Here is a 25,612-nt window from a genome sequence, read left to right as displayed (position 1 = left end):
AAAAAAAAAAAAAAAAAAAAAAAAAAACCCAGCAACTTACCAAAACCATGTGTTTAGGGCTATGAAATGCTAAGGACTAATCCAGGCTGCTATTTTTATTAACAGATCAGGATAGTATTGACTTCAGTATGCACGTAAGATTTTAAGATAAAAGAGGAATCATGTTCCAAGAGCTAGAAATCTGCAGCTATTGACCCAGGAGACTTACAGAATTCATTGCTGTGGGCTGGGAACGGTCAGAGGCCCCTGGGTGTCGGTACTCACTTCCAGCAGAGGCAGCACGATTTGCATCAACTCTGCAGAACAGAGATCAAGAATAATCACTCAGCACATCCCCAGTTATATCTTCTGCACAAACTTTCGTTTAAGAATTCTGTGAGCTGGGGGAGACAGTTGGTAAAGCGCTTGCTGTGCCAAGCATGAGGAGTTCAATTCCCAGAACCTTGTTTAAAAAAAGAAAAGAGAATGGCGACACATGCTGGTGACAAAACAGGCACATCCCCGGGGCCGACTAGCTAGCTGAGCCTACTTGCTGAGTTCCAGGTCAGTAAGAGACCCTAAATAAAAAAAGGTAGGAATGCTGAAATGGTACAGTGTGGGTGAAGGTAATTGCTATATATGCCTGAGTTCAATTCCTGAACTTACAACAGAAGGAGAACCGGTTCCCAAAAGCTGTCTTTTTATTTACACATGAGTACTATGAGGTACACACACACACACACACACACACAATCATTCACACAGAGTCTTTCTTTTAAAGTGGATAGGTAACATCTGGATTCCACACTTTACATGTTAACAAGAAAAACAAAAACAAAAACAAACCAAAAACCAAAAACGTGCAAATGCTGAAATCTATGTAACTGAAGCTGAAGTGCCAGTCATACCTGGTCTGAGACGGTAACGCCACAGCTAAGGACTGTGCAGCGGACTCACTTGGCATTCTTTGGATCTTAGTATCAGCAGTCAACGCAACGCCTGTTTAGAACAACCTTCATTACATTCAGCTTGCCTTTGCTTTTAATTTCTTATAATAAGTACAGGTTAATTCACAGATCAAATTTGATTGAACACAAGCAGCTTGGTATTAAGAGCAACCCAAGACAATAAAGTTAATTTCCTATTGATTCAGATGGTATATTCATAAGCAAATAGTCATTCAAATATTAACAGAATACTTCCAAGAGTAAAATTAAGTTACTAGAAGAAGTACACAATGCCTGTGTGTTCTACAAATATAAGGCTTTTTGTCCTCTGTCCAATCATATTTGCGTCCCTTGTGCCAACCCGTCTATACACATGCACGCACGTATGCACATGCATCTCAGTCATACATCCCCATCTATTTAAATTTAGGTACCTGCACAACTGTCTAAGCCAACAGATAATACATCTGCTTAGTCTTACTGTCACCTACCAGGTCCTGGTGGATATGGATGTGTACCTGTCACCAAATATTCAACATCTTGTCCTAAAAAAAATAAATAAATAAATTCATTGCTAGTGAATTTACCTTTATTCAAGTACTGCCTTTTAAAAGCTATTATAAATATTAACTCGAGTTTTCCTTTCAAACTCTACAGAAGCCTCAGAAAGGCAGGGAGTTGATGGATCTGCCTATAAGCTGTTAACAAGTCAAGAAAGATCATGTGCTTCTATCGAGTCATGCTAGAAACAGAGGCAACCTTCTCACTGACAACCTGCTCTAGCTATTCTTCACAGTAAGCAGTTTCACATGGAATATTAGATTCTCTTTGTTCATGATAATTTCATCTTTCCAAATTAAAGATCTCACAGGTGGTCTCCTACAGGTGAGGAATCAACTTGAGTTTTTCCCTGTAGACTTCACTGTAAGCTTGTCTGCCTTCTAAAATCATAACCATACATTGCTTTGTAGTTAAAGTCACCACACAAGCATCTTAATTACTACTCTGATGAGCTCAAAACTTCCACCGTAACAGCAACAAATCATCAGTCCCTCACAGTGAAGCTCTAAGGTAACACAGTCTTCTACTTTAAAAGCTCTCGTGCAAACCTGATGGTTCTCACCTTGATTGGCAGGATACTGCTTATGAGGATAAGAATCTGCTGCATTCTGAGGTCCCTTCTCCTTAGGGTTCTCTTTTGAAGTAGGCATATGAAGCACTGGACCATACTCATTGCGAAGCTTGATTGCCATTTTCCGCTTGTGACTATTGAAAAATCATAAGCATGAAATGCATCCTTAAGTACTGATAACACATTCACCACTAAAAATATTCAGTTAGCCAGAAAACAAGTACAGAGACAGATACTGTATTCCATGTCACACATCGAGGATGTTTTTCTTTTTTTGTCGTTTTTGTTTTTTGGAGACAGGGTTTCTCTGTGTAGCCCTGGCTATCCTGGAACTCACTCTTTAGACCAGGCTGGCCTCAAACTCAGAAATCCACCTGCCTCTGCCTCCCAGGTGTTGAGACTAAAGGCATGTACCACCACTGCCCAGCTGATGTTTTTCAAGTTAAATAGTATTTTAACAAATACAAACTTTCAAAATGCATTTCCATACCATATTTACTTTATCTCACAATCTATCAGACAGTATTCATTTAAACCAAAGTAGGATCTTAGTTTGCAGCCCAATAAGCACAGAACCTTTTTTGATGAGGCCTCAAGGGTCCAAGTGAATTAAAGACATACACAAACTAATATATCTTAAAAATAAAATAAAAAAAAAACTTTAAATGTCTGAATACAGTTAAATTGTATAGCTACTTTTACTAGTAATCTAAAAAGTCAGACCTAATGAAAGCACTAAATTAGCTCAGCATTTTAAAGAGAAATGTACTTATATTACTTAAAAAGACAACCTACCTTATAAATTAAATATAAATGCAAATGAAGGGAATTAGGTAGATTATAAAGAAAACACAAAGGACAAAGAAAGGCACTGCACACAACACAATCGCAGACTAGGGCTAGCGAGAAACAAAAATATGCCACTCAAGAGTCTTCATTACAGCCGAGCGGTGGTGATGCACGCCTATAATCCCAGCACTTGGGAGGCAGAGGCAGGCAGATCTCTGAGTTTGAGGCCAGCCTGGTCTACAGAGTGAGTTCCAGGACAGCCAGGACTATACAGAGAAACCCTGTCTCAAAAAATCAAAAAAAAAAAAAAAAAAAAAAAAAAGTCTTCACTACACCAAGGAGCAAAGATGGGAGTAGTACTGGCCAAGTACAATTTCAGCACAAGAGTCTGAGAGCAGGAAGCTAAAAGCACGCACAAAGTGATTTGCTAGAAATAAGATGACATAGTAGGGATGCCCCTAATTACTGGGTACTAGTTACTTTTATATTGCTATGGCAAACACCATCATCGAGGCAACTTAGAAAAGAAAGTATTTAATTAGGGGGGGTCATGGTTCAAGAGGCTAGAACGCTTGACCACCAGAGTAGGGAGCATGAAAGCAGGCAGGCAAGCATGGTGCTGGAACAGCAGCTGACAGCTTACATCTGATTTGAAAGCATGATGTGTGGGATGTGGGTCGGGGGCTGGATAAGAGGGAGGGAGGGAACAAGCAGTAGGGGAACTAACTGGGAATAGTATAGGCTTTTGAAATCTCACAGCTTAACACCAGTGATACACCTCCTGTACAAGGCCACACCTTCTAATCCTTCCAAAACAGTTCCACCAACTAGTGACTACGCATTTAAATGCATGAGCCTATGGAGGCCATTCTCTTTCAAATCATCACACTGGGTATCTGTAAACTATAATTAGCTGATGATGTTTTAACAGCAAAAGGCAAGACAATAGAAAAATGAGTTAATATTATTTATATTGTGATAGAAAGCCACTTGCTACTGCCCAAGTATCATGTGAATGTCTATACTTTTAAGACATTTCAAAGTCCCCTCCGCTCTACCTCTCAGCGCTCATCTATCAATATTAAATACTTTAGCACCTGAAAAGGAATAAAGCTTACCTCTCTTCATCCAAAGGCACAGGTTTCCCATTATCAGCCACAAACATGTCATGGGTCCTCTTCAATGACCTGAACACCAGTGTGTGTACAGAATGCTTCTGTACCTCCTGTAAAGAGACAGCCCAAATCACACATCTAACTACAAGAGACCCATACACCCTAATCAACATTAGATTCATTATGCGCTTTGCATGCTAAATATGAAGGATAGACACTCCTCAATAACTGTAACAAACTACAGCAGTCAACAACAATGGTGAGAAAGCTCCGGTCTGGCCGGAGCTCTTAGAAAAGTAACTGAATATTGTCTAGGATTTTTTCAACAGATATTTACTGAGCTAGTACTGTATTTGGCATGCAGTGTACTCAAAAGACAATAGACAAAAACAAGCAAAATAATTCCAAATTTGGAGGGTTCTATGAAAATAGGCAATGAGGTGACTGGGGGGGGGGTGAGAGGAAAAGGGAGAATTGGTAGATATAATCAAGAAATCTCTCATGTGATAAGCAGAGAGGGAGACAGCCTTACACAGAATAGCGGTACAGACAGCGAAAGTGTAGGAAATCCCACTGCAAAGATGTTCAGATAATTCAGAACTGCAGCAGTTGTGAATGCTGCGGGAGTGTGGGTTTCGAGGGTCAGTGAGGTTTAGACCTCTGCCACCACCACCATTTTTACTCTATAACACTGGGACAGAAAGCAGCACTGAAGTACATTCCTTCAATGTGTTCCTTAATCGTAAGCACTTAGACCTGCTGGAAGCTATTGAATGAGTCCAGGTTAGGCTAGATTAGGAGGACTGCAGTGAACCTGAAACGCAGCGGGTGGGATTAAGAAACGTTTGGGATATGTTAGAACAAACAAACAAACAAAATCAAGAACGGCAAGCTTTACTGGGGTAGAGATGAAATAACAGCGGAACTGACAAGACAGCAGGGACTAGCATCCCGGCCACGCAGGGAGCATCTGAAGCCCCGCCTCCGAGGAGAGGGCCAGATGCCAACGACAACACACTGACTGCAAGATTCCCTCAGGCTTCCCGCCGACTGAACCTGGGACTTGGGATGTCATCGGCCTTCCTCACACCCCGACTCGCCGAGACCACCAGCTCTGACTACACTTCCTTTACCCAGATTCCCAGCACTTTCATCCTATACTTCCGTGGGCAAAGCAAAGCTCCAGAGACAAACGGCTCCCGAGCGCCCGAGCGTTACTTTACCTCCACCATGTCGCCGCCGTTTAGTCTACTCCTCTAGCAGCGAAGACACTCAAATAATCGACGCAGAAATCGCCGCCACTACTCGGCAGCTCTTTCCGGAGATTGGGGCCCGTCGCCGGACGTGACGTCAATCGCACATGCGTATTGGCAACCCGCCGCGCAGGGGTCGAGGGGCGGAGTCTAGCGGTGGAGGGCGGAAGCTAGGCGGAGTTGTGCGCAGCCTTGAGACAGAGAGTGGGATCTCTGCAGCCCTTGGGCGGGACTGGGGCGGGGTCTGGGCGGGCATGAAAGAGGTCTCCAGGCAAAGAGGCGGGTCTCGGGGGAGCTGGGCGGAGTCCACTGGCTAAGGGCGGAGCTTCCGGCCGGAGCTAAGGGAGCGCGCCAGCCTTAAAGCTCTTATTAGGGGCGGTACCTGCTTCCAGAAGTTTAATGCTCCTAAGCAATGTTCTAAGCAAGCAGTTTTTCAGAAACGGTTGAGAACTTAAGTTATTTTTATTTTACTCGGCCTGATGCTAAAGTGTTGACGTTTTGTGCTTTACCCAGGTAAAATCTGTGGCTTCTGATCGATCGTTTTCAAATGTTTTCTATATTGATGTAATTGCTATTTGCAATCTTAAGTAAGGTATTTTCACCGAGTTGTGCATATTCCCGAACAGTTCACTGATCCCGTCCTCAGACTATTGCGAATACTTTGAGAAGGGTGAAAATGTAGCGCAGATATAGAGATGTGAATCCGTGCTCTCACTCAAATTATATTTTAATTCATAAAAACATGAAGGTTGCGTTTTTAACCTGAAAATAATTATTTCTCGTCTTTTTAGTTTTGAGCCTTAACGCCTTAGCCATCTTTGTAGCCTGCAAGTATACATTTTCAAATGTAAATGTGAGTTTAGGCAAAGGATCTTATTTTTTGTACAAGTGGCTAATGTTTGTACACTTTGTAAGGAAATAGTAATAACCATAGAAAGGAATATTTTAAATCACAAAACACTAAGGAAATGTAAGAAAGACCTTAATGTATCTATGTTAATATGACTACTAGACAACTCTCATTAAACTTGTTAGATACTTAGTCATCCTGAACACAACTTATACAAGGCTCATAACAGCAATCTACCACACTAGGTTTTACTCTTCTTACAGCTCTTGAATTATGTCACCCACATGAAAATTACCTTCTTAGATTAATAGAGAGTTTGGGTGGCCCTATTATCTATTTATAAGATCCATAAATCACATATATCATAGGCAGATTTCTTGTTCATACAGGAACCTGAGTTTTTCTGTTTGCTATGGCCTCCATCTTCCTGTGTTCTTGTTGAAGGGATCCAGGATCTTTGGCTGGTTAAGAATCCCAGTTCAGAGGTGTTGGCGCACACCTTTAATCCTAGTCCTGGGGAGGCAGAGGCAGTCGAACCTCTGCGTTCCAGGATAGCCAGGGCCGGAGCTACACAGAGAGTAAAAACAAAACAAACAAACAAAAAGAGTAAGATGTACATGTCTTTAAGAATAAATAAAAACCTGCTCAGGCTAACATTGCAAGCTGCCTTATATGGACAGTAGATGTCACTACGGCTCTTCATAAGTGTGCAGAGGATATTTTTTTTTCTTTAAGCAAACATGACATTATTTATAAATATAAACATGAATGCTGCATTTGTATGTGTGATAACAGTCATGCAGATTTTAAGGAAAGCCTTTCTCCATTAACCAAGCTTTTTTTCATTCAGCAATACAAATCTTTTCAGTCTCCTTCAGTTAGTGTACCCTTTCCTGTTGAGCAATGATAGGTGATGTAGAGTGAGGCCCAGTACAACTGGGACAAGCAGAGGGCCTGACAGATTTAACCGAAGAGTCAGAAGTCTAAGCAGAGACATGTTATTGCTGCTGAACTGCAATAGCTGAGCCTTCTCTCTGCAATGCTGCTGTGAATGAGAAACCAAGTCAGTGGACCTGATTCTCTGCTTACTTCCTTTACAGATTCTAACCTGCTTAAGAGACTCTGATAGGCCTAGCATACAGTAGAGCTAGCATACCCACTCTTGGTCACCTATAGTGGCCAGCATTCTAACAGGACCACCATAACCCCACTCCTGAACTCCAAAGACGGTCCCTACACCTTTGTGGCTTTTAGTCTGGGCAGAAGCAGAGAAGTAGCTTGTTCTTGCTATTGCTCCTATGATCTGTATCTGGTCAGATAAGAGAATGCCCTCTTGTCCTTGCTCCCCAGGCTCCTTATCAGCTATACATAAAGATCAACAGAAGGGTCATCAAAGGAAGCTGTCAGCAGAGACAGTGACCTCCTACTCTTTATCCCCACCATAAGCCTTCTCCTATTGCAGATTTCCAAGCTACGATGTTCTGATGTTTGTGCCAGAAGTTCAACTTGGCCTTCAACTCCTATTTTTAAGTTGTCATTAAGGGAGATGTGCTAAGAAGACTAATAACTGTAACATTTGCAATCACATGCCTGTGTAGGTGAGCAGAATCACTGATACATACGTCTTAACCTGTTTATTCATGCATACACTCATAAACTCACTCAACTGATAGATCTGAAGTACTATGCCAGGTGTAAGTTGTGCCATGCAAGCACTCATTGCTACTCAGCCCCTAGTTGCAAGTTGTGGTGGGGGGTGTGGTAGGGTAGGTAGAAGCCCTTTTCATTTTAATGTCCATTTTCCCTTTGAAGGTTGGTACCCAAGTCACTGTGCAAAAGCCTCCTCTCACTCCGTAAGGGTTCAGCACAGGTTCCTGTGGCTGACTTCTGTTTCCTGTCTTCCCCCATAAACTCATGGCCCTTGTCTCCTCTGTTCACCAAACTATGCCACCTGCCACAAGGGAGGAGCTCAAAATGGCTGCTTAGTCCAAATTGCCTTGTGCTGTGTAGTCTGGGCCTCACATGAACTGAAAAAAGTCACAAGAAGAAATGTCTTGATAATGGGGGGTGGGGGCGGGCAGGGTCACAGGCCTTCGTCTTTAGTGCCAGGAAGCCGCTGGGCAGGATGGGTCATCTGTTTTCTCTGTCACTGATTGACTGTCCTTGACTTACAAAACAAGTTCAATGAATGTGAGGAACACCGAATTACTGGCTTAAGCAAACAGCACTCCCTTCCCTCTCCACCAATGACAGTGGAGTGCCAAAGCACTTAAGTATTTTCAGTTTATTTCTTCTCCTTGAATGGAATCGTCTGCGTGGGACCACTAGACAACTCAGAGTGCTGCTTAGCTAGCTATAACTATATATATATATATATGTATATATATATATATATATATATATATATATATATATATATATATATATATATATAGCTATAACTATATATATATATACTACTACAAGATATCACCTACATCTGTCACATGGACATGAACATCCACACACACACCCTATATACCAGGCTGAACACTATGAATGAAAGAAAGAGGCAAGAATGAGTGTGCCCACTAGAGACACAGTAATAACCATAGCTGAGCAAGGCCCATACAGCAGCAACAGCAAACAGAAAGTACAGGTAAAATTCTATAGCTTGCACATACATTCCATTGGGCACCATGGTTTAGTGGACCCAAAACATGGCCTGTTGAGTTAGACTTGGTCAAGTCTGGTACCAGCATTCAGCACCTCTGTGCCTGTAGATAGTTAACCTCTGATCCTCAATTTTATCATCTGTACAAAGTAGTTGTTTTAAGAATTAAATAGGAAAAAAAGAGAATTAAATAGGATAAACGAATGTTGACTAGGCATGTATCCATGAAGATCAGCTCACGTGTTTATTCTGTAATTAATGATTTGAATGCCTTGCTCCTCAGTGTATTCCCAGTCCCTCCCACATTGCCTGTTTGTCCCTTTGGAGACCTGCAGGCACTGTGTGGGGAATGACTGTTAAAGCTCAGAATGGCAGTCTAAGCCGCATGAAGAGGTGGCTGAAGGAACTTCCATGTTGAACAAGATCTGTCTTATATATGCAGAGATACTAAAAATGTACAGACTTAGACAATAGCTAGCACTATCACTGTGAGATGATCTGTCAGAGACTGGAAATAGAGTAATACCATACATCTCAAAAAATGATTGATCTTCAACATAATTCTTTTAACATCAGCAACAATATAAATGTCACAGTGATGAAATCCTGCCCAGATCATTAGGATGAGTTTTTTTTTAATCAATTATATTTTGAAGGTATATCTTCATATCATCTTTTGATTAGTACACATGTAGAAACTTACTTTTACTGTCAGATTATACATTTCTCTAGGAAAAATTAAAGAAACTCCGTGTGTGCTTATTCATCCTGACAAATGAAGCACAGGTGTGGAAAGAAATCATTGTTTTCCTGTACCTAAAGTCAGACTTTGTTTCCACAGTCTAAGTTAAAAGGATTTTGATATACTGTACTATCAAGAGAAGAAACTCAGTGTCTCTGTTTTACAACATTGTTTAAAATGCACTCATGAACCACCCTCAGATCACTGGCTTTCTTTCGTATAAAAATATTTTGTAAAGTTTACGAGAATGTTTTACTTTCCATACAAAGCCCAGAAATGTTTTTGAGCAAATGCACTCGCTGGAATATGAATTGTTGACTTTGGATCTCCTCTTGATTTGTGTAGGTGGAGGAGGGCTCGATTCTTACTACTGAAGAGAAATGAACAGATGAGACAGAAATGGTGGCTTATGAGAAGTGACGAAAGAGAACAGGCCACATTTACTGTATGTCATACTAACTGACAGAGACATATGGAGACTTCACATACGTTTAAATGATATCATCTCATGTAAATATAACACAAAATAAGCCATGTAGCATAATAATAAAATGAAATGTTAACTGTGTATTCCATTATTATGATGATAATCTTGATTTGGGAGTCTATAATTTATTGATATCATAATAGTTTTAAAATTTATTGAAAAAAAATTAACCACCAAATAAAGGGCAAAGTACAAAAGCCAGTCAGGGCAGAAATAGAGCATGCTGGGCTTTTTTTTTCCCCTTTCTAGGATGTTTGTCTATCACAACAGAGAAAGGTAGCTATTTTATAATCCTGATTAACACCTACAAGAAAGGCTAGACCATGATGATTCACTAACGCTTTACTTCAACAGCCTCTTTCAAAAGTGCACATGTAGCTGCCTCAAAGCCTGAGCCTGCATGGATCTCTTTATTGAGGTTATAGTTTCACGGAGGCCCTTCTGAGTAGAACAAATAGTTTTGTTTGAATTAAACCTTTTCCTTACCCATCCCTTGTGAACATCCCTTGGAGCATTCATAATGATACGAGACCTCCAACATGGGGCTCTTTTCAGAATGTCCCCATTTCCCATCATTTGCTCTGACTCAATGATTCGAGGAACCCCCTGTGTCCACATTAGACCAGCAGTCAGGAAGAACTGTCTGATAGGTAAATAAGGCCTGCTGGGAAGATGTTGCTCAAATGATAAAGCAGTTCAGCCAACAAGTGAACCAAAATGTCAAATATTAACTAAAGGGAGGTAACTATTCCTGAAGTCATGCCTGGGAGAGGACCCATTATATATAGGATCGACTGTCTCCCAGCTAAGTCTGCAGGCGACGGGCAACTGCTTGGACTTTGGGAAACTCTGAAACCATGAGGCATCTATGGCTGCTGCTGTTGTGTGTTTTCTCAGTTCAAACCCAAGTTTCCAGTTTAGAGTACGATGATCCGGTAATTTCTTTTTTTTTTGTTTACAGATATCTTAGTACTACTAATATTATTAATGTAAAATTGTACATTATATGTATATATAAATATATATTCATATAAATACATATATTATATATACCGTTCCATGGACCTATATTTATGAAAGCAAAATCATATGTTATTTTCTGGTTGATTCACCTTCATTTCTCCAAGGTAAAGATGGCTTAGCTAATGTGAGATGTGTTTTTTTTTCCTGTCTTGTTATTCTAATTCTATCAACTTTCACTTAGTTCTTACAGTATGTTATTACAATTATAATATTTTTTTAATCTATAGGCTCTAAGATGGCAATAGATTAGTATTTTGAAAGACAAAAAAACTACAGCAGATTATTTGCTCTTGGCTGAGTAGGATAATAGATAACTCCTGAGATTATTTAATATGGGTAATAATTATAATATTAAAGTCATAAAAATGAAATTTGGGTGTTTTCAGATTAAAACATTATAACAGAGGCAGTATTTGTTGTTGTTGATATATAGCATAATCTTCTCACATGTAGAAGTGGTTTTCTTCACGTTCCTTATCTATTATTTTTTTTTGAGACAGGGTTTCATTTTGTAGCTTCAATTGGCCTCAAATTTGTGCCAGTCCTCCTGCTCAACTTGTTTGTTTATTTGTCTGAGATAAGGTCTCACTGTGTAGCTCTGGCTGTCCTGAAACTGTCCATGTAAGACCAGGCTGGCCTCCAACTCACAGTGATCTGCCTTCCTCTAAGTCCCTAGTGCTGGGATTAAAGACATGGACTACCTGGCTTATCTCAGCCTTGTCATTGCTCGTATTACAGACTTGAGCTGCCATATTCAGCCCAAGTATTATTTTTACCAACTTCTTTTCAGCATTATTTTGATGTCATAAAAAATTAGAAGTACATTTAAGAAAATAGTTCAAATTCTATTACTGAATGTATCTGGATGAAACTGTAGTGTATCGTGTACAGTAGAAGTCAGAGTACACGTCAGCATTGCAATGAGCTGATTTACTGTGGACCACTGAGATTGAAGAGTTAATAAGCATTCAGATTATTCGATCATACAAATAAGAAAAGTACCTGAGTTTGGTAAGAAAGGTGTAAAGGATATGTTTAGGTACACTTTCATAAACTACTTCAAAAGTGCTTTCAGGTTCTTACTAATTAATCCTTTAGGTTAAGCTCCCACGTGGGTTTCTTGGCTTTGATTATTTCTGTAATAGCTATTTCCTGTTTGTCCCCATTGGTTCTTTCAGTATTTGTCATTTATTTTCTCTGGTGAAGCCATATAACCTCAACAGCATTCTAAAGCAAACAAGCCAGTCGTTTCCTTTTTCATAATTGTATTTGCAGTGAACAAAGATCACATTTCATTAAGTTTGTGTTAGAGTGGACAAGCTCTGATGAAGACTGTGGCTTTAATATGAAATATGTATATCTTCATGAATGTTCACCCATTAAAAATATAGGAGTATATATACCTTTACCTACACACACGCAAATGGGAGGGGAGAGATTAATTAGTAATTAAGAAAGGGATTGCAGCCAGACTATCAGGGTTTCGATCTCCTCATCCCCCCAAATATAAAATAATGTAATGACTTAATGAACAAATGGGAGTAAAATGTAGCTCATGTGGTGTGACTTAGATGCACACAACTGCACACAACTACAAGAGATTGTGCGATGACTTAGATGCACACAACTTCAAAAGAGCTCTGTTCCAGGTTTTGATGCTTCTTCATCTATAAATTCAACCCTCAGAGCAAAACTATTGAAACAATGGTTAACATATTTAATCCACGTCAACCTTCATATAGGATCACACCTATTCCACTTGACCATCTTTTTAAGAAGTTTTAAATTAGCAAATAATCTTTAATGCAGTCCGTAAACTCTGAAAGCTACTTTAAGTGTGGGAATAGCATTATGTCTGGTAAAGGATGAAGGTGGTTTCAAGAGAATAGCTTAACAAATAATTTTGTTGAAAATTGAAACAGTGAAGTATCTGAACAATGAAAATAGTAATAAGAACTTGAGCCAAGTTTAATTCTGAAGGTATCACAGGTTAGAAATAAAATCTTTACAATAATCTCATAAGGAGATACAAGCCATGGTTGTTTCTATTTTCTGAATGAGAAAACTGAGTCATGAGTAAAGTAACTTGGGCAAAGTGCATGACAAGACTGGAACCCAAGCAATACCTTACTCCACACCATCTTAATTCTCTATAACATGTTAGGGTCAAATATTGTCGTATGACTAATAGTTTTTCTTTAAGTAGACCATCTCGTCTCAAATATGATTATATAAGACTCAACCTGATCATCAATTTATAAAAGTTAAAACTTGGGGAAATGGTTACCAACTGGAGGAATTTACTTACCGGGTGGGATGAGAATATTCATTCTTTCTGATCATCTAGATTCCTGACAGTTCTGTGTGCACCAAAGCTTAAATTTCACAATCTAGAGTCGACTTGTCTTAGCCCCATGCCCCACCCCTTCCTTACAAAACTTCCTTTAGCTTTATGCAGTAGCTTTGTGTGTCTTCGGTCCTCCATCTGCTTGAAGGAGATGGAGCCAGTGGAGAGCCCTATAGCAAACCGTCAGGCTTGTGCTACCTGAGCTACAAAGCATGGAGTGTGAAATTGTTACCTCTCACAGCTTCTCTGACCTTGCATTGTGGTCCTGCCCAGTCCGCACAGGATGACTCAAAAGCCCGTGGCGCACAGGATGACTTAAAAGCCCGTGGTCATCGACCCGTTGACAGGAGAAAGGAAGAGCCTCCTAGCCTAAGACCTGCCCCTCCTCCTATCAGTGGAGGGGGCTATCGAGCCCGACCAGCCAAGGTTGCTGCCAGCCAGAAGAAAGTGGAACGAAGACCCCCTGATGCAGGAGGCTGCCTTCATGCTGACTCAGACATGGTAGGGGCATACGTGGGTTTTGTAGGGTGGGTTTCCAGTGCAGGAAAAAAAAAAACTTAATATTTCATGGACCAACATCTCTATCTTGCTAGTTTGCATATTTAAGAATTAAAATTCAGGGCTGGTGAGATGGCTCAGCAGGGAAGAGCACCGACTGCTCTTCGGAAGGTCATGAGTTCAAATCCCAGCAACCAGATGGTGGCTCACAACCACCCATAATGAGATCTGACGCCCTCATCTGGTGAGTCTGAAGACAGCTACAGTATACTTACATAAAATAAATAAAAAAAAAGAATTAAAATTCAAAATATGAACTCCATAGAGTCCCCTTTTTTGTACTTACCCTTCCTGTATTGGGCTTTTGGGTCTGGACCCGAGATAATGATAGGGCATTGCCTTTACTTTTGTATTTGGCCTGCTTCCTTCTTTGGGGTAGGTAAAATTTTCATAGCCTGATTCCATCCCCCTTCTTCCCCTGTGTTAAAGACCATTTTTGTTCTTTATGAGCAACTGACAACTCTAAAGTTTTGATCTTCCATGAAGAACATGAAATATCAAGTTTTTTAATTGACTCATGAGATCACAAAAGTCTCCCTAACGTACATTTTTAACAAATATCTACCACTCTAATGCCTGCTATTTTCTTTGTCGACAGGGAGTGTTGTGTCCTACAGGATGTACATTGCAACAAACTTTGATAAACCAGGAAAGGCCAATCAAGAACAATATTGCCGAGTTAAATAAGAACATACAGTCTGTTTCTGACACCTCCTCCGTCACCTTTCAATACCTGACTCTGCTAAAAGACATGTGGAAAAAGAAGCAAGCACAAGTTAAAGGTAGCCATCCTGGGGGAGGGGGGCTCTACCTAACTCATTTATAAAATTGAGACTGTTAGCTGTGTAGATACAGTCGTGTGCTTGTCTTGGTGCCACTTTCACTACAATGACTTTCTTTGAGAAATGTCACTGTGGGTTCTTACTTTCAGTAGATTAAACATTTGACTTATGACTCAGAAGATCATATGCATGGGATAAAAACTTAGTATTTGTAAGGTATTTAATACCTGAGGGTTTTGAACATGAGAATGATCAGTGTGACATTAATCTGCAAGCAATGATATCTGGCATGCAAGTCTTGAGGGCTACAGGCCTGGTGAGTGGGAATCAATTGGGGTGTCACATGGCACAAGCTGTTTAGAGAGCAGCTCACCCAAGGGTAGACATTTAGGAATCAAAATAATTCAGAAGTGTTCTTGCAAATCCTAAGGCTTTGCAGTACTTGAAGGGTGTGGGACTGCCAGCTGCCTCTGCTCTACAATGCTCTATGTTGAGATGGAGCCTTCAGTACTGCTCCCCAAAGGAAGACATGACTTGTGTTTCTTACCATATACAATCTTTAGCTTGTACCTAGGGCAAATCATTAGAGGTGTAGTTGGGCTGCATGCCAACTTGTACATGCCATGAAACAAATAAACAAAACTATTCCTCTAAAGTTCAGCAGTCACAATTGCTTGATGGCACCCCAAAGTATATTTGTTTACTCTCAGAGAATCAAAATCATATTTATGTAGCTAGATATCCTTTTATAGACGAAAATGCTGACCACTCCTGCATCATTTTGGCTTTCCAGATAATGAAAATGTCATAAATGAGTATTCCTCCATTCTGGAAGACCAGAGATTATATATTGACGAGACTGTAAATGATAATATCCCCCTTAATCTCCGTGTGCTCCGCTCAATCCTGGAGGACCTGAGAAGCAAAATACAAAAATTGGAATCTGACATCTCAGCACAAATGGAATACTGCCGCACTCCATGCACCGTCAGCTGCAACATCCCAGTGGTGTCTGGGAAAGGTAACTAGTTAGTAATATATTTCCATAGAGTTCCAGAAGATCTAAACTTCTTTAAATGTAGGGACTAAAAGTGAGCAGAGTAGCTTTTCCCCCAACAGAATATAATATAATAATGATGTTCTAGCATATCACAGCTATATCCTGGGCATGTTGTATTCTGCCTTGACTGACAACTCTACCCGGTTCTGCTGAGCAGATTAGAATATAATGAGGGTGGGCATTCTAGGGGACTCTCTCTCTCTCTCTCTCTCTCTCTCTCTCTCTCTCTCTCTCTCTCTCTCTCTCTCTCCTCTTTCTCTCTCTTCCTCTCTCGGGTTTTCAAGATGGGGTTTCTCTGTATAGCCCTGGCTGTCCTGGAACTCACTCTATAGACCAGGTTGACCTTGAACTCAGAAATCCGCCTGCCTCTGCCTCCCAAGTGCTGGAATTAAAGGTGTGCACCACCAACACCCAGCAGGGGTCTCTAATGTATGTATGCATATGCTTGTGTGAACAGATAGCTGGGCCTTAGAAAGATGGAGAAATTTCTTCATCCTGTGTGCTCTATTTGTAGGAACAGGAGATAAAAGGAGCTCTGTAGTTCACGTGATAGAATTCTTCAAAACTTAGTTTGATTTTCCGTAAAAAAGAAGGTCCAACTCCTAGAACATTATGCTCAGATGTTTGTGATAAAAACAGTCCTCTGTACTCAGTGGAACAATCAATTATGTTCAAGAGTGAATAGCTGCAGGCTCTGTTACTGTCCCTGAACATAATGCATCATCCTATTCTTGCAGAGTGTGAGGAGATCATTAGGAAGGGAGGTGAGACATCCGAAATGTATCTCATCCAGCCTGACACCTCCATCAAGCCGTACAGAGTATACTGCGACATGAAAACAGAAAACGGAGGTAAGCGATGCTCAATGGCTGACCTGTCATTCTGTAAGCATCCTGGATGCCAGGAAACAGGGCTGAGCTCCAATACAGATGGCAAGGAACCACTTGATTTGAAAGAACCTTGATGCATGCATTAAGGTGCCATGCAACACTTGATATTTCCAAATATTTTCAGAGTTCTCCCATTATGCTTATTTCCTTATCACATCTACTTGGATACTGGACCATAAGGAGGCATAAGATAAAAAAAAAAAAATTGGCAGTAAGTTCATACTTTCCTTTCAGAGTAATGGTATTACTAATTACCTTAGGCTAATTTTATTTCTTTCAACTAAAGGATGGACAGTCATACAGAACCGTCAGGATGGCAGTGTAGACTTTGGAAGGAAATGGGATCCATACAAAAAAGGATTTGGAAATATTGCAACCAATGAAGACGCGAAGAAGTACTGTGGCTTGCCAGGTAAAGGCTGCAAGTGAAAAGTCAAATTCTTCTGTTTTAATGAGGTATTTTCTCAGTTAAAAACATCAAGGACAGGGAGTCTGTTTTTACATTGTTAGGGTGCTAGTAAGAATTTAACTACATACGTGCACACACACACATGCACACACTAAATAATTGTGAAAGCATTTAAACGTGGCAGATAAAGATGGGGTGTGGGGGGGAAAACAGTGCCTGGTTGCCAGAGCCTCCACTTTTGCTGACGTTTTATATCCATTCTGTCTAGGTGAATATTGGCTTGGGAATGATAAGATTAGCCAGCTCACCAGGATGGGACCCACAGAACTTCTCATCGAGATGGAGGACTGGAAAGGAGACAAGGTGAAGGCGCATTATGGAGGCTTCACGGTGCAGAACGAGGCCAGCAAGTACCAAATCTCAGTGAACAAGTACAAAGGGACTGCTGGAAATGCCCTCATGGATGGGGCCTCTCAGCTGGTGGGGGAGAACAGAACCATGACCATCCACAATGGCATGTTCTTCAGCACGTACGACAGGGACAACGACGGCTGGTAAGCACTGAGGTCTTAGCTCCTATCTTGAAAGTCCCCACAAATGCCACTGCCTAGCACTGTGGGTGCACTGAATATTCTAAACAGCTGCCCAGACTTGGACACTTAAAGTATATCAGGCAGCCCCCATTCTGAACAACTTATGTACCAATAGAAACCATCCCAGCTTTAAAGCAGACACTGCTAGTTTCATCATTCAGATGAAATGTAGAGATATGAATTTACCCTAAGGCGGCCAGCCTTAGGATAGACCCGTAACTAGAACACAACTCTGAGTTTTGTGTCTCTATATAAACATCTGTGTTTTCATTCACTAACACGTCTGCTGAGGCTATCATTTCCTATCTCAGTGGCTCCCGTACTACAGTATCAGAAAAGTTATTGCAGAGTAAAAGAATTCAGTCCCTTCATGATTTGGCCAGATAGACCAGCTGTTCCCCTTTCATGCTCGGGGGCAGAGAAGAACTTTGCTGCATGTGGGCTTTGCATACAGGACTCAAGGGAAAGAGTTCCACACACAGTTGAATCCAGTACTTTCATGTGGGTACTCCCCAAAGAACTGAATTGACGGTGATATTTGTATGGATCGTAACTGAAGCACATCTCCTTTCAGGGTAACTGCGGATCCAAGAAAGCAGTGCTCCAAAGAAGATGGTGGAGGATGGTGGTACAACAGATGCCACGCGGCCAATCCGAATGGCAGATACTACTGGGGTGGCCTTTACAGCTGGGACATGTCCAAGCATGGCACAGATGATGGCATGGTGTGGATGAACTGGAAGGGATCGTGGTACTCAATGAGGAGGATATCTATGAAGATCAGGCCCTTCTTCCCACAGCAATAGTCCCCCAAGCATAGACTTTCGTTCTTCCGCGTCTGACATTTTTTACATTATGTTATTGGAATTTTCTTTGATACATTATATCCACTAAAGCTCAAAACGATGGTTGAGTGTGTGTCTTTTGGAACCATATAAGATAAAGACATTAACAACAGCACAAGGATTTCCTTTGTATTCTTTTCATTTCAAAATTTTAATTTTTTATTATTTTTAACTATGTGAAATGTGTGTGGGTACATGCGCACAAGTGCAGGTGCCTGCAGAAACCAGAGGGGTCAGATCTTCCCAGAGTTGGGGTAGCAATGGCAGTGAGCCTCCTGATGCGGTTGTGGGGAACTGAAGTCAGGTTTCGTTTCTGAGCATCTCTCTAGCCCTCATTTATATTCTTCATTTACCTCTCCTGCAGAGAACTAATAAAAAGGATGGTGATAAATAGTCAGTTGATTCCATCTGATTGTGGAACATTTCAGGCTAAGCACCCTCTCTCCCCATCCTGTTATACAAAAGTGTTACATAAACGAAAGTTGATGTTTATGAGTCTGGTTTCAAAAATCCTTATTCATGTAAGGTGTCTCACTAAAAGTCTTTCTAACAGACTTCTTACATAAACCAGTCTCTGCCGTTGTAAATGAATGAATGTTTTCTTATTTTGTGATCCATACCGTCAGGATTTGAATTTGTGGGGCAGGAAGGTATGTACAAGTTCAAATATCTAGTGAGCTGGCATTGGACAGTTGAAGCGTCAAATGTCCTGCTGATTCATGGGAAAGCAACTGCTCTGCCTTTCAGGAAGACTGCAAGGCCAGAGTCCAAGCAAGCCATTCGATGAAGTCCTTGTCATGTTCTCCCCAGGGAAATGGTGAACTAGGAGGCCAGGCTTGCCCATCACCCTCAGATAGAGTGTTCGTTTAGGTAGTTATACAGAAGCTGACACTAACATGGAAGTAGATTTTTCTATCCTTTCTGCCTCTTCCCATGGCACCCCTTGCAACACTTACTTGTTCAGTGAGCCCCAGCTCAGTGCTCCTGCCCTGCTGTTGTCATGGCTGCCTGTTTTGTGCCTGTTTAGTGTCTTGAGTCCCAGCTTCTCTGTGTTCACTTACGTAAGATTAATTTGATTCTTGGCAATGCTTTCTCTTACCGCCTTGTTCCTTTATTTTTTCCCTGGCCTCGCAGCCATGGATTCTGTGTATTGGAGACTATACCACACATGCTGATATCTTCTACATTGTCCAAAAGACAGCCAACTCTGCCCAGCTCACCTGCCTGCTTAAAGTTAGCTACCTACAATCAGTGACCGAATGCCTTGCCTCCAAATCCTGTAGTTGGAGCCAAAAATAATCCTAAATGGCTCTCATGACTGTTTCCTGCTCCTTTCATCATACACCTACATTTTTGGCACTAGGTATTTCCATCATTCCAGTACAAATTGGTCCTTTAAATCTCATTTTTTCAATGCATTCATCGAATTATAATTTATATGCAAAACAAAAGTATCAAGTTTGATTCCCAGTTCTACAACAAATACACACACACACACACACACACACACACACACGGGGGGGGGGAAGAGAGAGAGAGAGAGAGAGAGAGAGAGTAAACAAAACTAACCAAAGAACTGTCTACATATGTTTGTATTAGTTATACTAAACCCAGATTTCTACACTGCATATATGCCCACATGGCATTATTACATCCATCACTTCTTAAACTCTCCTAGTGTCCCTTTGTTCGTTCATTCGTTTGTTTCATTGTCTTAAAGTACCAACACTTGACATGAAGTCATTTCTAAGTACACAAGTCCTGCACTCCTGTCTACAGAGGATCACTAGAATTCCCTCAGTACTATAATGTCACATACATCAACATTTCTCCTTCTCCCTACCCCATTCTACACTTGCTATCATCTTGTTGTTAGTGACAATATAGAATAAAGAGACCACTGTACAAGACACAGCTTCCTTAGAAAATGAAAAAGAGAACTGATTTGGTGATCCAATAATCCCACTCTTGGGAACAATGCCCAAACATGTGGATCTGCATTCCTGTGTCTACCTCCCTGGGCAGGCCAAGCAGTGTTTCCCCTACCAAATCTGACAAAGTGCTGTCGATTTTGAACACTTCCCAGCCCCCTGACCCCTGTCAACTATTCACTCCTAGAACTTTCTAAAAGCCTCAGGAAACTGCTCACATATTGACAATGAATACCAGCCAGCCATCTGTTTTGCTTCCCTAAGAGGCATTTTTTTTCAACTTGTATTCCAGCATGAAAAGCTTGTAATTTCTAAACATTGAATGAATAAACCCCAAAAATTGCCAAGGCCTTCGAGATCTCCTTTTTTATATGTTGTTTTTCTAGTACACACACACACACACACACACACACACACACACACACACACACAGACACAAAAGGACATTCAAAACGCCCAATACCTGGCAGTGGAACTTTGAAGGTACAAAAAGTTCTGTGAGTTAAGGCAGGTAGAAAAGCATAGTCCTCAGACCTTTGCTCTATCCCTGTGCAAACACGGGGGTGGGGGTGGAGAGGGGGGAGAACTCCCTAGAGTCTAAAGAAAAGCCACAGTTATCTCACTAAAGCAGACACCTGATCTGATGGTCAGTTCTTAGTGCTCAAATAGCAGGAGCAGGTTGAAGCCTGGGTGGATCCTGCCACGTGCAAAATCTATCTAGCAAGTAGTGCTGAGATTAAAGGCCCATGCCACCATGCCCACCTTAATCTACAGGCTCTTTAAAAACAGAAATTTCCTAATGCTAACCTGAATTTATTATAAAGATCCTCTGCTATACTTTTTTTGTTGTTTTTTGTTTGTTGGTTTGTTTGTTTATTTTCAAGACAGGATCTCTGGCTGTTCTGGAACTCACTCTGTAGACCAGGCTGGCCTCGAACCCAGAAATCTGCCTGCCTCTGCCTCTCAAGTGCTGGGATTAAAAGGCATGTGCCACCACTGCCCGGCTTTTTTCTTTCTTTCTTTCTTTCTTTGTGGTTTTCTGCTTTTCAATAAACACCCTCAAGCGTTTCTGCTCCCTAGCTAGATTTCGGAATTACTGGTGTTTGTATTTATTAAAGACTCTGCTCACCCTTGTGATCTAGTGCGGTTTGGATGCAGATGGTGACCAAGAAGCACTGTTGAGCTCACAGCCATTCTTGAAGTTGCGGTAGGGGGAACTTGGGCTTTACGTGTCTCTAAAGGTTAAAACCAGGTAACATTCCCTTTACCTGTCAGGTTCCTGTGCTTCTCTCATTCCAAAAGTTAACTCCTTTGAAGAGTACCCATCAGTTACTATAGTTCTAAAACCACGCCCTTCTTCTCTTCTCAGGCAAATGTCATCCAAGGGTGGCATGTCACTATTTGCTAGCCAGTTGCTGTTTTGTTGTCCATCTTATATTTATTTCTTGCCTTAATATTTTTTGTTTTGAAAGGCTTAGACATAAAACCAGTTTCAGGAACAGTTTAATGAGTATCCCTGTGTCCTTCACCCATACCCAGCAACTGTTTGCTCTGTTTGCTGGATCTCCACAAAGGGGACACCTAGCACAATTTTGCAACCACTTGTGTAGGTGTGCAACCTTGAGGTCAGGGACCTCTGTGTCGGAGTCAAAGGTGAGCTTAGCAAATGTTTTCCAGACTTCTCTGTTGTAATCACAGTCGTCCCCCTTCAGCAATGAGCTGACTGACAAGCCCTCTGCTCAGCTGTTTCCAATGGAAACCTGGCCATTGTTTTCACATCTACTGGCCTTTACTACATGGGAGAAAAAGACACGGTGCCCAGCTTTCCTGGAAGAAATTGACTTCCCAGATGCAAATTCCTCATCCTAGTCTCCTCTGTGATATTTAAGGCCGTCTTTGCCCTTGCCTTCAATTAATTTCAGATATTTATGAGATTTATGAAACATCCAGTTAAAAACAAGCCATCAAGCTGGGTGTGGTAGCCCATGCCTTTTGTCCCAGCAAGTCTGGAGACAGACAAAGGTGAATCTGTGAGTTCTAGACCAAGCTGGGCCTATGTAGTGAGTTTCAGGATATCCAGAGACTCTTCAAGATTTTGTCTCAAAAACCAACCAACCAAACAAAATCCCCAAGTCATTTGTGCTGTAGCAGATGAATAAATAAATGAATAAATCAAGTACATCTCAGAAATTGTTTTTATGTAAAGTCCATCACCTACAAAGAGCTTGTATTATTACCATGGCTGTCAAGGAGTTTCTAAGTGCCCTAGTTTCTTTCGTTTGTTGTACTGATGAAAAGCAACTCACAGGGTCCAAACAGTTTCTGGTTAGAGTCCATCACAACAGGTAAGTCAAAGTGGTAGAAATTTTAAACAGTGACATCACAATCACAGTCAAGAGCAGAGAAAGGTGCATGCTTCAAGTACTTAGCTCACTCTCTTAGACAGTCCAGGACCCAGTCAAGGGAATGGTACCACCCACTGTGGGCTCTGTCTTCTCAACCTATGGGTCAACCTGATCTAGATAGTGGAGGATGTTCAGGGAATGTGGGTTACTTGACTTTGGTGGGAATGTGGCTTTTCTTTTTTCTTTCGTCATTTGTGTCATTTGTCACTTCAAACAGACTTGTGGACAGTGGATATGTTTATATTGATCTATATATTTTAAGCAACTTAGAACAAATAAGGCCATCCAAACTTAATTTTGTATTTTGTTTCTTATTGTTTTGTGTGTGCATACATGTTTGTGTGTGTGTGTGTGTGTGTGTGTGTGTGTGGCTGGCTGGCTGGTTGGTTATCTACCTCCTGTTTTGAGGATAAGGAGAAAGAAATAGGTTTATTTTCAAGTTGACAGGTAGTTTCCAAGCAAATGAAGTTCAGTTAATGTGAAGTTCAGCCACAAAGGGCTGATATTTTCCTTTATGAAAATGGTGCATTGAAATTTTTTATGCTTATAGATGTGCATTGAGATCTCACATCATGTGTCTTCCCTACAGATACAATGTGGAGTGTATCTCCCTGCCTTCTCATTGATACATGGGGCCTTGCCACACAGCCTCCTAGACGCCCAGCAGCATCCCACCCTAGGAGACTATTTCCTTGGCTATGTTCTTCACTGACCACACCATGGGAAGGATGCTACCTGCTGCTCTGTACTGTTGCTCTTGCTTCTTAGTTGTCCTGACCCATGAAGACTGCTCATGTATCTGGAAGCAAGAGATGGAGACTTCAAGGAACTAAAGACACCGTCTACAGCAGAACAGTCCTGTGCAGTTCTTTCATAAGCCTTAGGAAGGTGGCCAATAAGGGAGCATTAAGAGCCGTGTGATGCTAGTAATAGAGCTTTATGATGTTAGTGACATTTAACTTTTGTGGTGTTCCTGCCTTTTAATCTAGATTTATTTTATTAATACACCATGTATGTGTGTGTGTGTGTGTGTGTGAGAGAGAGAGAGAGAGAGACAGACAGAGAGAGACAGAGAGACAGAGACAGAGACACAGAGAGAGACAGACAGAAAGAGACAGAGAGAGAGACAGAAAGAGACAGAGACAAAAAGAGACACAGAGACAGAGACAAAAAGAGACAGAGAGATACAGACAGAAAGAGACAGAGAGAGAGACAGAAAGAGACAGAGACAAAAAGAGACAGAGAGAGACAGAGAGAGGGAGAGAGAGAGAGAGAGAGAGAGAGAGAGAGAGAGAGAGAGAGAGAGAGGAGGGATAAGAGCTTGAGAATGCTATGGCCTGTGTGGAAAGTCTTAGAAAACTCTTTCCATCTGCCTTGAGAGATCTTCAGGGTCTCTCTCATGCTGCCATACTGCTTAGTCTATGCTAGCTAGGCCAGGAGGATTTGAATGAGTCTCTTGATCTCACAGGAGAAATGCTGAGATTATAAACATGGGTTCCTGGCATCAAACTTAGACCATCAGCTTGTTTATGTGGAAAGTTGTCACAGTCACTCAGGTTTCTAAGACAATTTGTAGATTGTTCATTTAAAAAACTACTATGTATATATGTGCATCTGAGTGCACGTACAGAAGTCAGAGACAACCTGAGCCATTCCGTTCTCCCTTACCATTTCTGTCCCCTGACTGAACTCAGAGCATCAGGCTCAGCAGCAAGCACCTTTACCTACTGAGCCGTCTCTTGGGCCTGATTAAGGAACATTAAATCAAATTAACTTTGATTTTACAATAAAAGATATCAGCTTCAGACAGTCATTTTATTGTTTCACTGTATGTTTAAGAACCAATAAGGAGCCTTAGTTCATGATTGAAAACTATGGTTGGAATATTGCCGACATGGTTGGGTTCACACTTGTCAACTTTGGTACGGAGTATCAAGTGGGTACTTCCTCCCTATATTGAGCTCCTCAGCCTCCTCCAACACCACCAAGTGCAGCAATCCTTGTGAAAGGCCTGCCAATGTCCCCCAGGCACGGCTGCCTTAGGCGTTTAGAACATTTAAGTTCCTTCAACACTGGGCTTTTCTGAACCCATATTTCATAGAGATGGAGAGGAATCTTCTATAGCTTTGATACATATGGGTGAGTGTTTAATATCAGTGTGCACTGCAATCTCTGGGGATGATAACTACATATACATACATGTACATACATAAACATATACATCCGAGGTGATTGTGTGTCCTATTCTTCACATACATTTTAGTGGGCTTCATGTTTGAGGTCACCTTGGAGACAAATGCTTAGACTTAAACACACACTCTTCTCAGTAAGCAGGAAGCTGTGTGTCTCTGAAACACTTTTGTTTCTTGACCCCTTTCATTCATTAAGATCTCTCCTCTATCTATTGGCATGGGAGTTGGTGTGTAGACCAGGCTGCACCGACTCCCGAGTGCTGAAAATACAGTCATCCACTTACTCCCAGCTAGTGGAGGATTTAAAGTGTGCTAGTCCTGCTCTCAGATCATGGAAATACTTATGACTCAGCCTGACATGGGACTTCCTAATCAGGCTTGGTTATAATGTTACGATGCATCATGGCTGTTGGCTGTACTCACTGGCCAGTGACACCTTCTTTGGACAGATTCCACCTGTGTGTCCAGTGTGCATTTGGAGAAGTGGCAATAGCATTCTTTTTTCTTTTTCTTTTTTTTTTTTTTTTTTTGGTGCTCAGGACAGGGTGGGTGACATCGCATTTGAAGGGCCTATTCATGTTTTTTGAATCCTCTGCCAGTTTGCCCCTGTGGCAAAGGTTAGCTGTGCTA

At 41.2% G+C, this 25,612-nt stretch overlaps 2 protein-coding genes and 1 long non-coding RNA gene across 7 annotated transcripts in view; 2 read left to right on the top strand and 1 right to left on the bottom strand.

Moving 5' to 3' along the window:
• Plrg1 (pleiotropic regulator 1) overlaps positions 1-5,326 on the bottom strand; it is a 17,086-nt gene extending 11,760 nt beyond the window's left edge. The window contains exons 1-6 of the mRNA XM_031374190.1: positions 5,186-5,326; positions 3,966-4,072; positions 2,050-2,192; positions 1,418-1,471; positions 888-978; positions 209-296 (exon numbers count right to left, since the gene is read on the bottom strand). Of these exons, the coding sequence (XP_031230050.1) occupies positions 209-296; positions 888-978; positions 1,418-1,471; positions 2,050-2,192; positions 3,966-4,072; positions 5,186-5,194 (492 nt within the window). The 5' untranslated portion in view covers positions 5,195-5,326. The remainder of the gene's footprint in view (positions 1-208; positions 297-887; positions 979-1,417; positions 1,472-2,049; positions 2,193-3,965; positions 4,073-5,185) is intronic.
• Positions 5,327-5,349: 23 nt separating this feature from the next.
• Positions 5,350-18,567, top strand: Fgb (fibrinogen beta chain). Of its 5 annotated transcripts, none has more exons than XM_031374193.1 (10): positions 5,350-5,728; positions 7,528-7,663; positions 9,806-9,905; positions 13,591-13,818; positions 14,474-14,657; positions 15,451-15,678; positions 16,455-16,568; positions 16,894-17,019; positions 17,285-17,570; positions 18,184-18,567. In XM_031374193.1, exons 3-10 carry the CDS (start codon positions 9,849-9,851, stop codon positions 18,413-18,415), a joined length of 1,455 nt encoding a protein of 484 aa, XP_031230053.1. In that variant the 5' UTR covers positions 5,350-5,728; positions 7,528-7,663; positions 9,806-9,848; the 3' UTR covers positions 18,416-18,567. The 5 variants fall into 5 exon arrangements, with proteins under 5 accessions (XP_031230053.1, XP_031230052.1, XP_031230054.1 ...); XM_031374194.1 differs by having other exon boundaries at positions 5,357-5,397; XM_031374192.1 differs by lacking the exon at positions 7,528-7,663.
• Positions 18,568-22,820: 4,253 nt separating this feature from the next.
• LOC116094087 lies at positions 22,821-23,643 on the top strand. Its single transcript, XR_004119961.1, has 2 exons — positions 22,821-22,930; positions 23,380-23,643. It is a non-coding gene; the product is annotated as an uncharacterized LOC116094087 (long non-coding RNA).
• The last annotated feature ends 1,969 nt before the right edge of the window (positions 23,644-25,612 follow it).

Source organism: Mastomys coucha, unplaced genomic scaffold, assembly GCF_008632895.1.
Source record: "Mastomys coucha isolate ucsf_1 unplaced genomic scaffold, UCSF_Mcou_1 pScaffold16, whole genome shotgun sequence".
NCBI classification, from domain to species: Eukaryota; Metazoa; Chordata; class Mammalia; order Rodentia; family Muridae; genus Mastomys; species Mastomys coucha.
This window is presented reverse-complemented; position numbering and strand designations above follow the sequence as displayed.

What these genes read in the sequence shown, in the direction of transcription:
- Fgb (XM_031374191.1), top strand. Translation starts at nt 10,805, where the DNA reads ATGAGGCATCTATGGCTGCTGCTGTTGTGTGTTTTCTCAGTTCAAACC. An exon ending in GTTTAGAGTACGATGATCCG is followed by an intron (nt 10,883 to 13,590) that starts GTAATTTCTTTT and finishes GGTCCTGCCCAG; the next exon opens with TCCGCACAGGATGACTCAAA. An exon ending in CATGAAAACAGAAAACGGAG is followed by an intron (nt 16,569 to 16,893) that starts GTAAGCGATGCT and finishes TTTCAACTAAAG; the next exon opens with GATGGACAGTCATACAGAAC.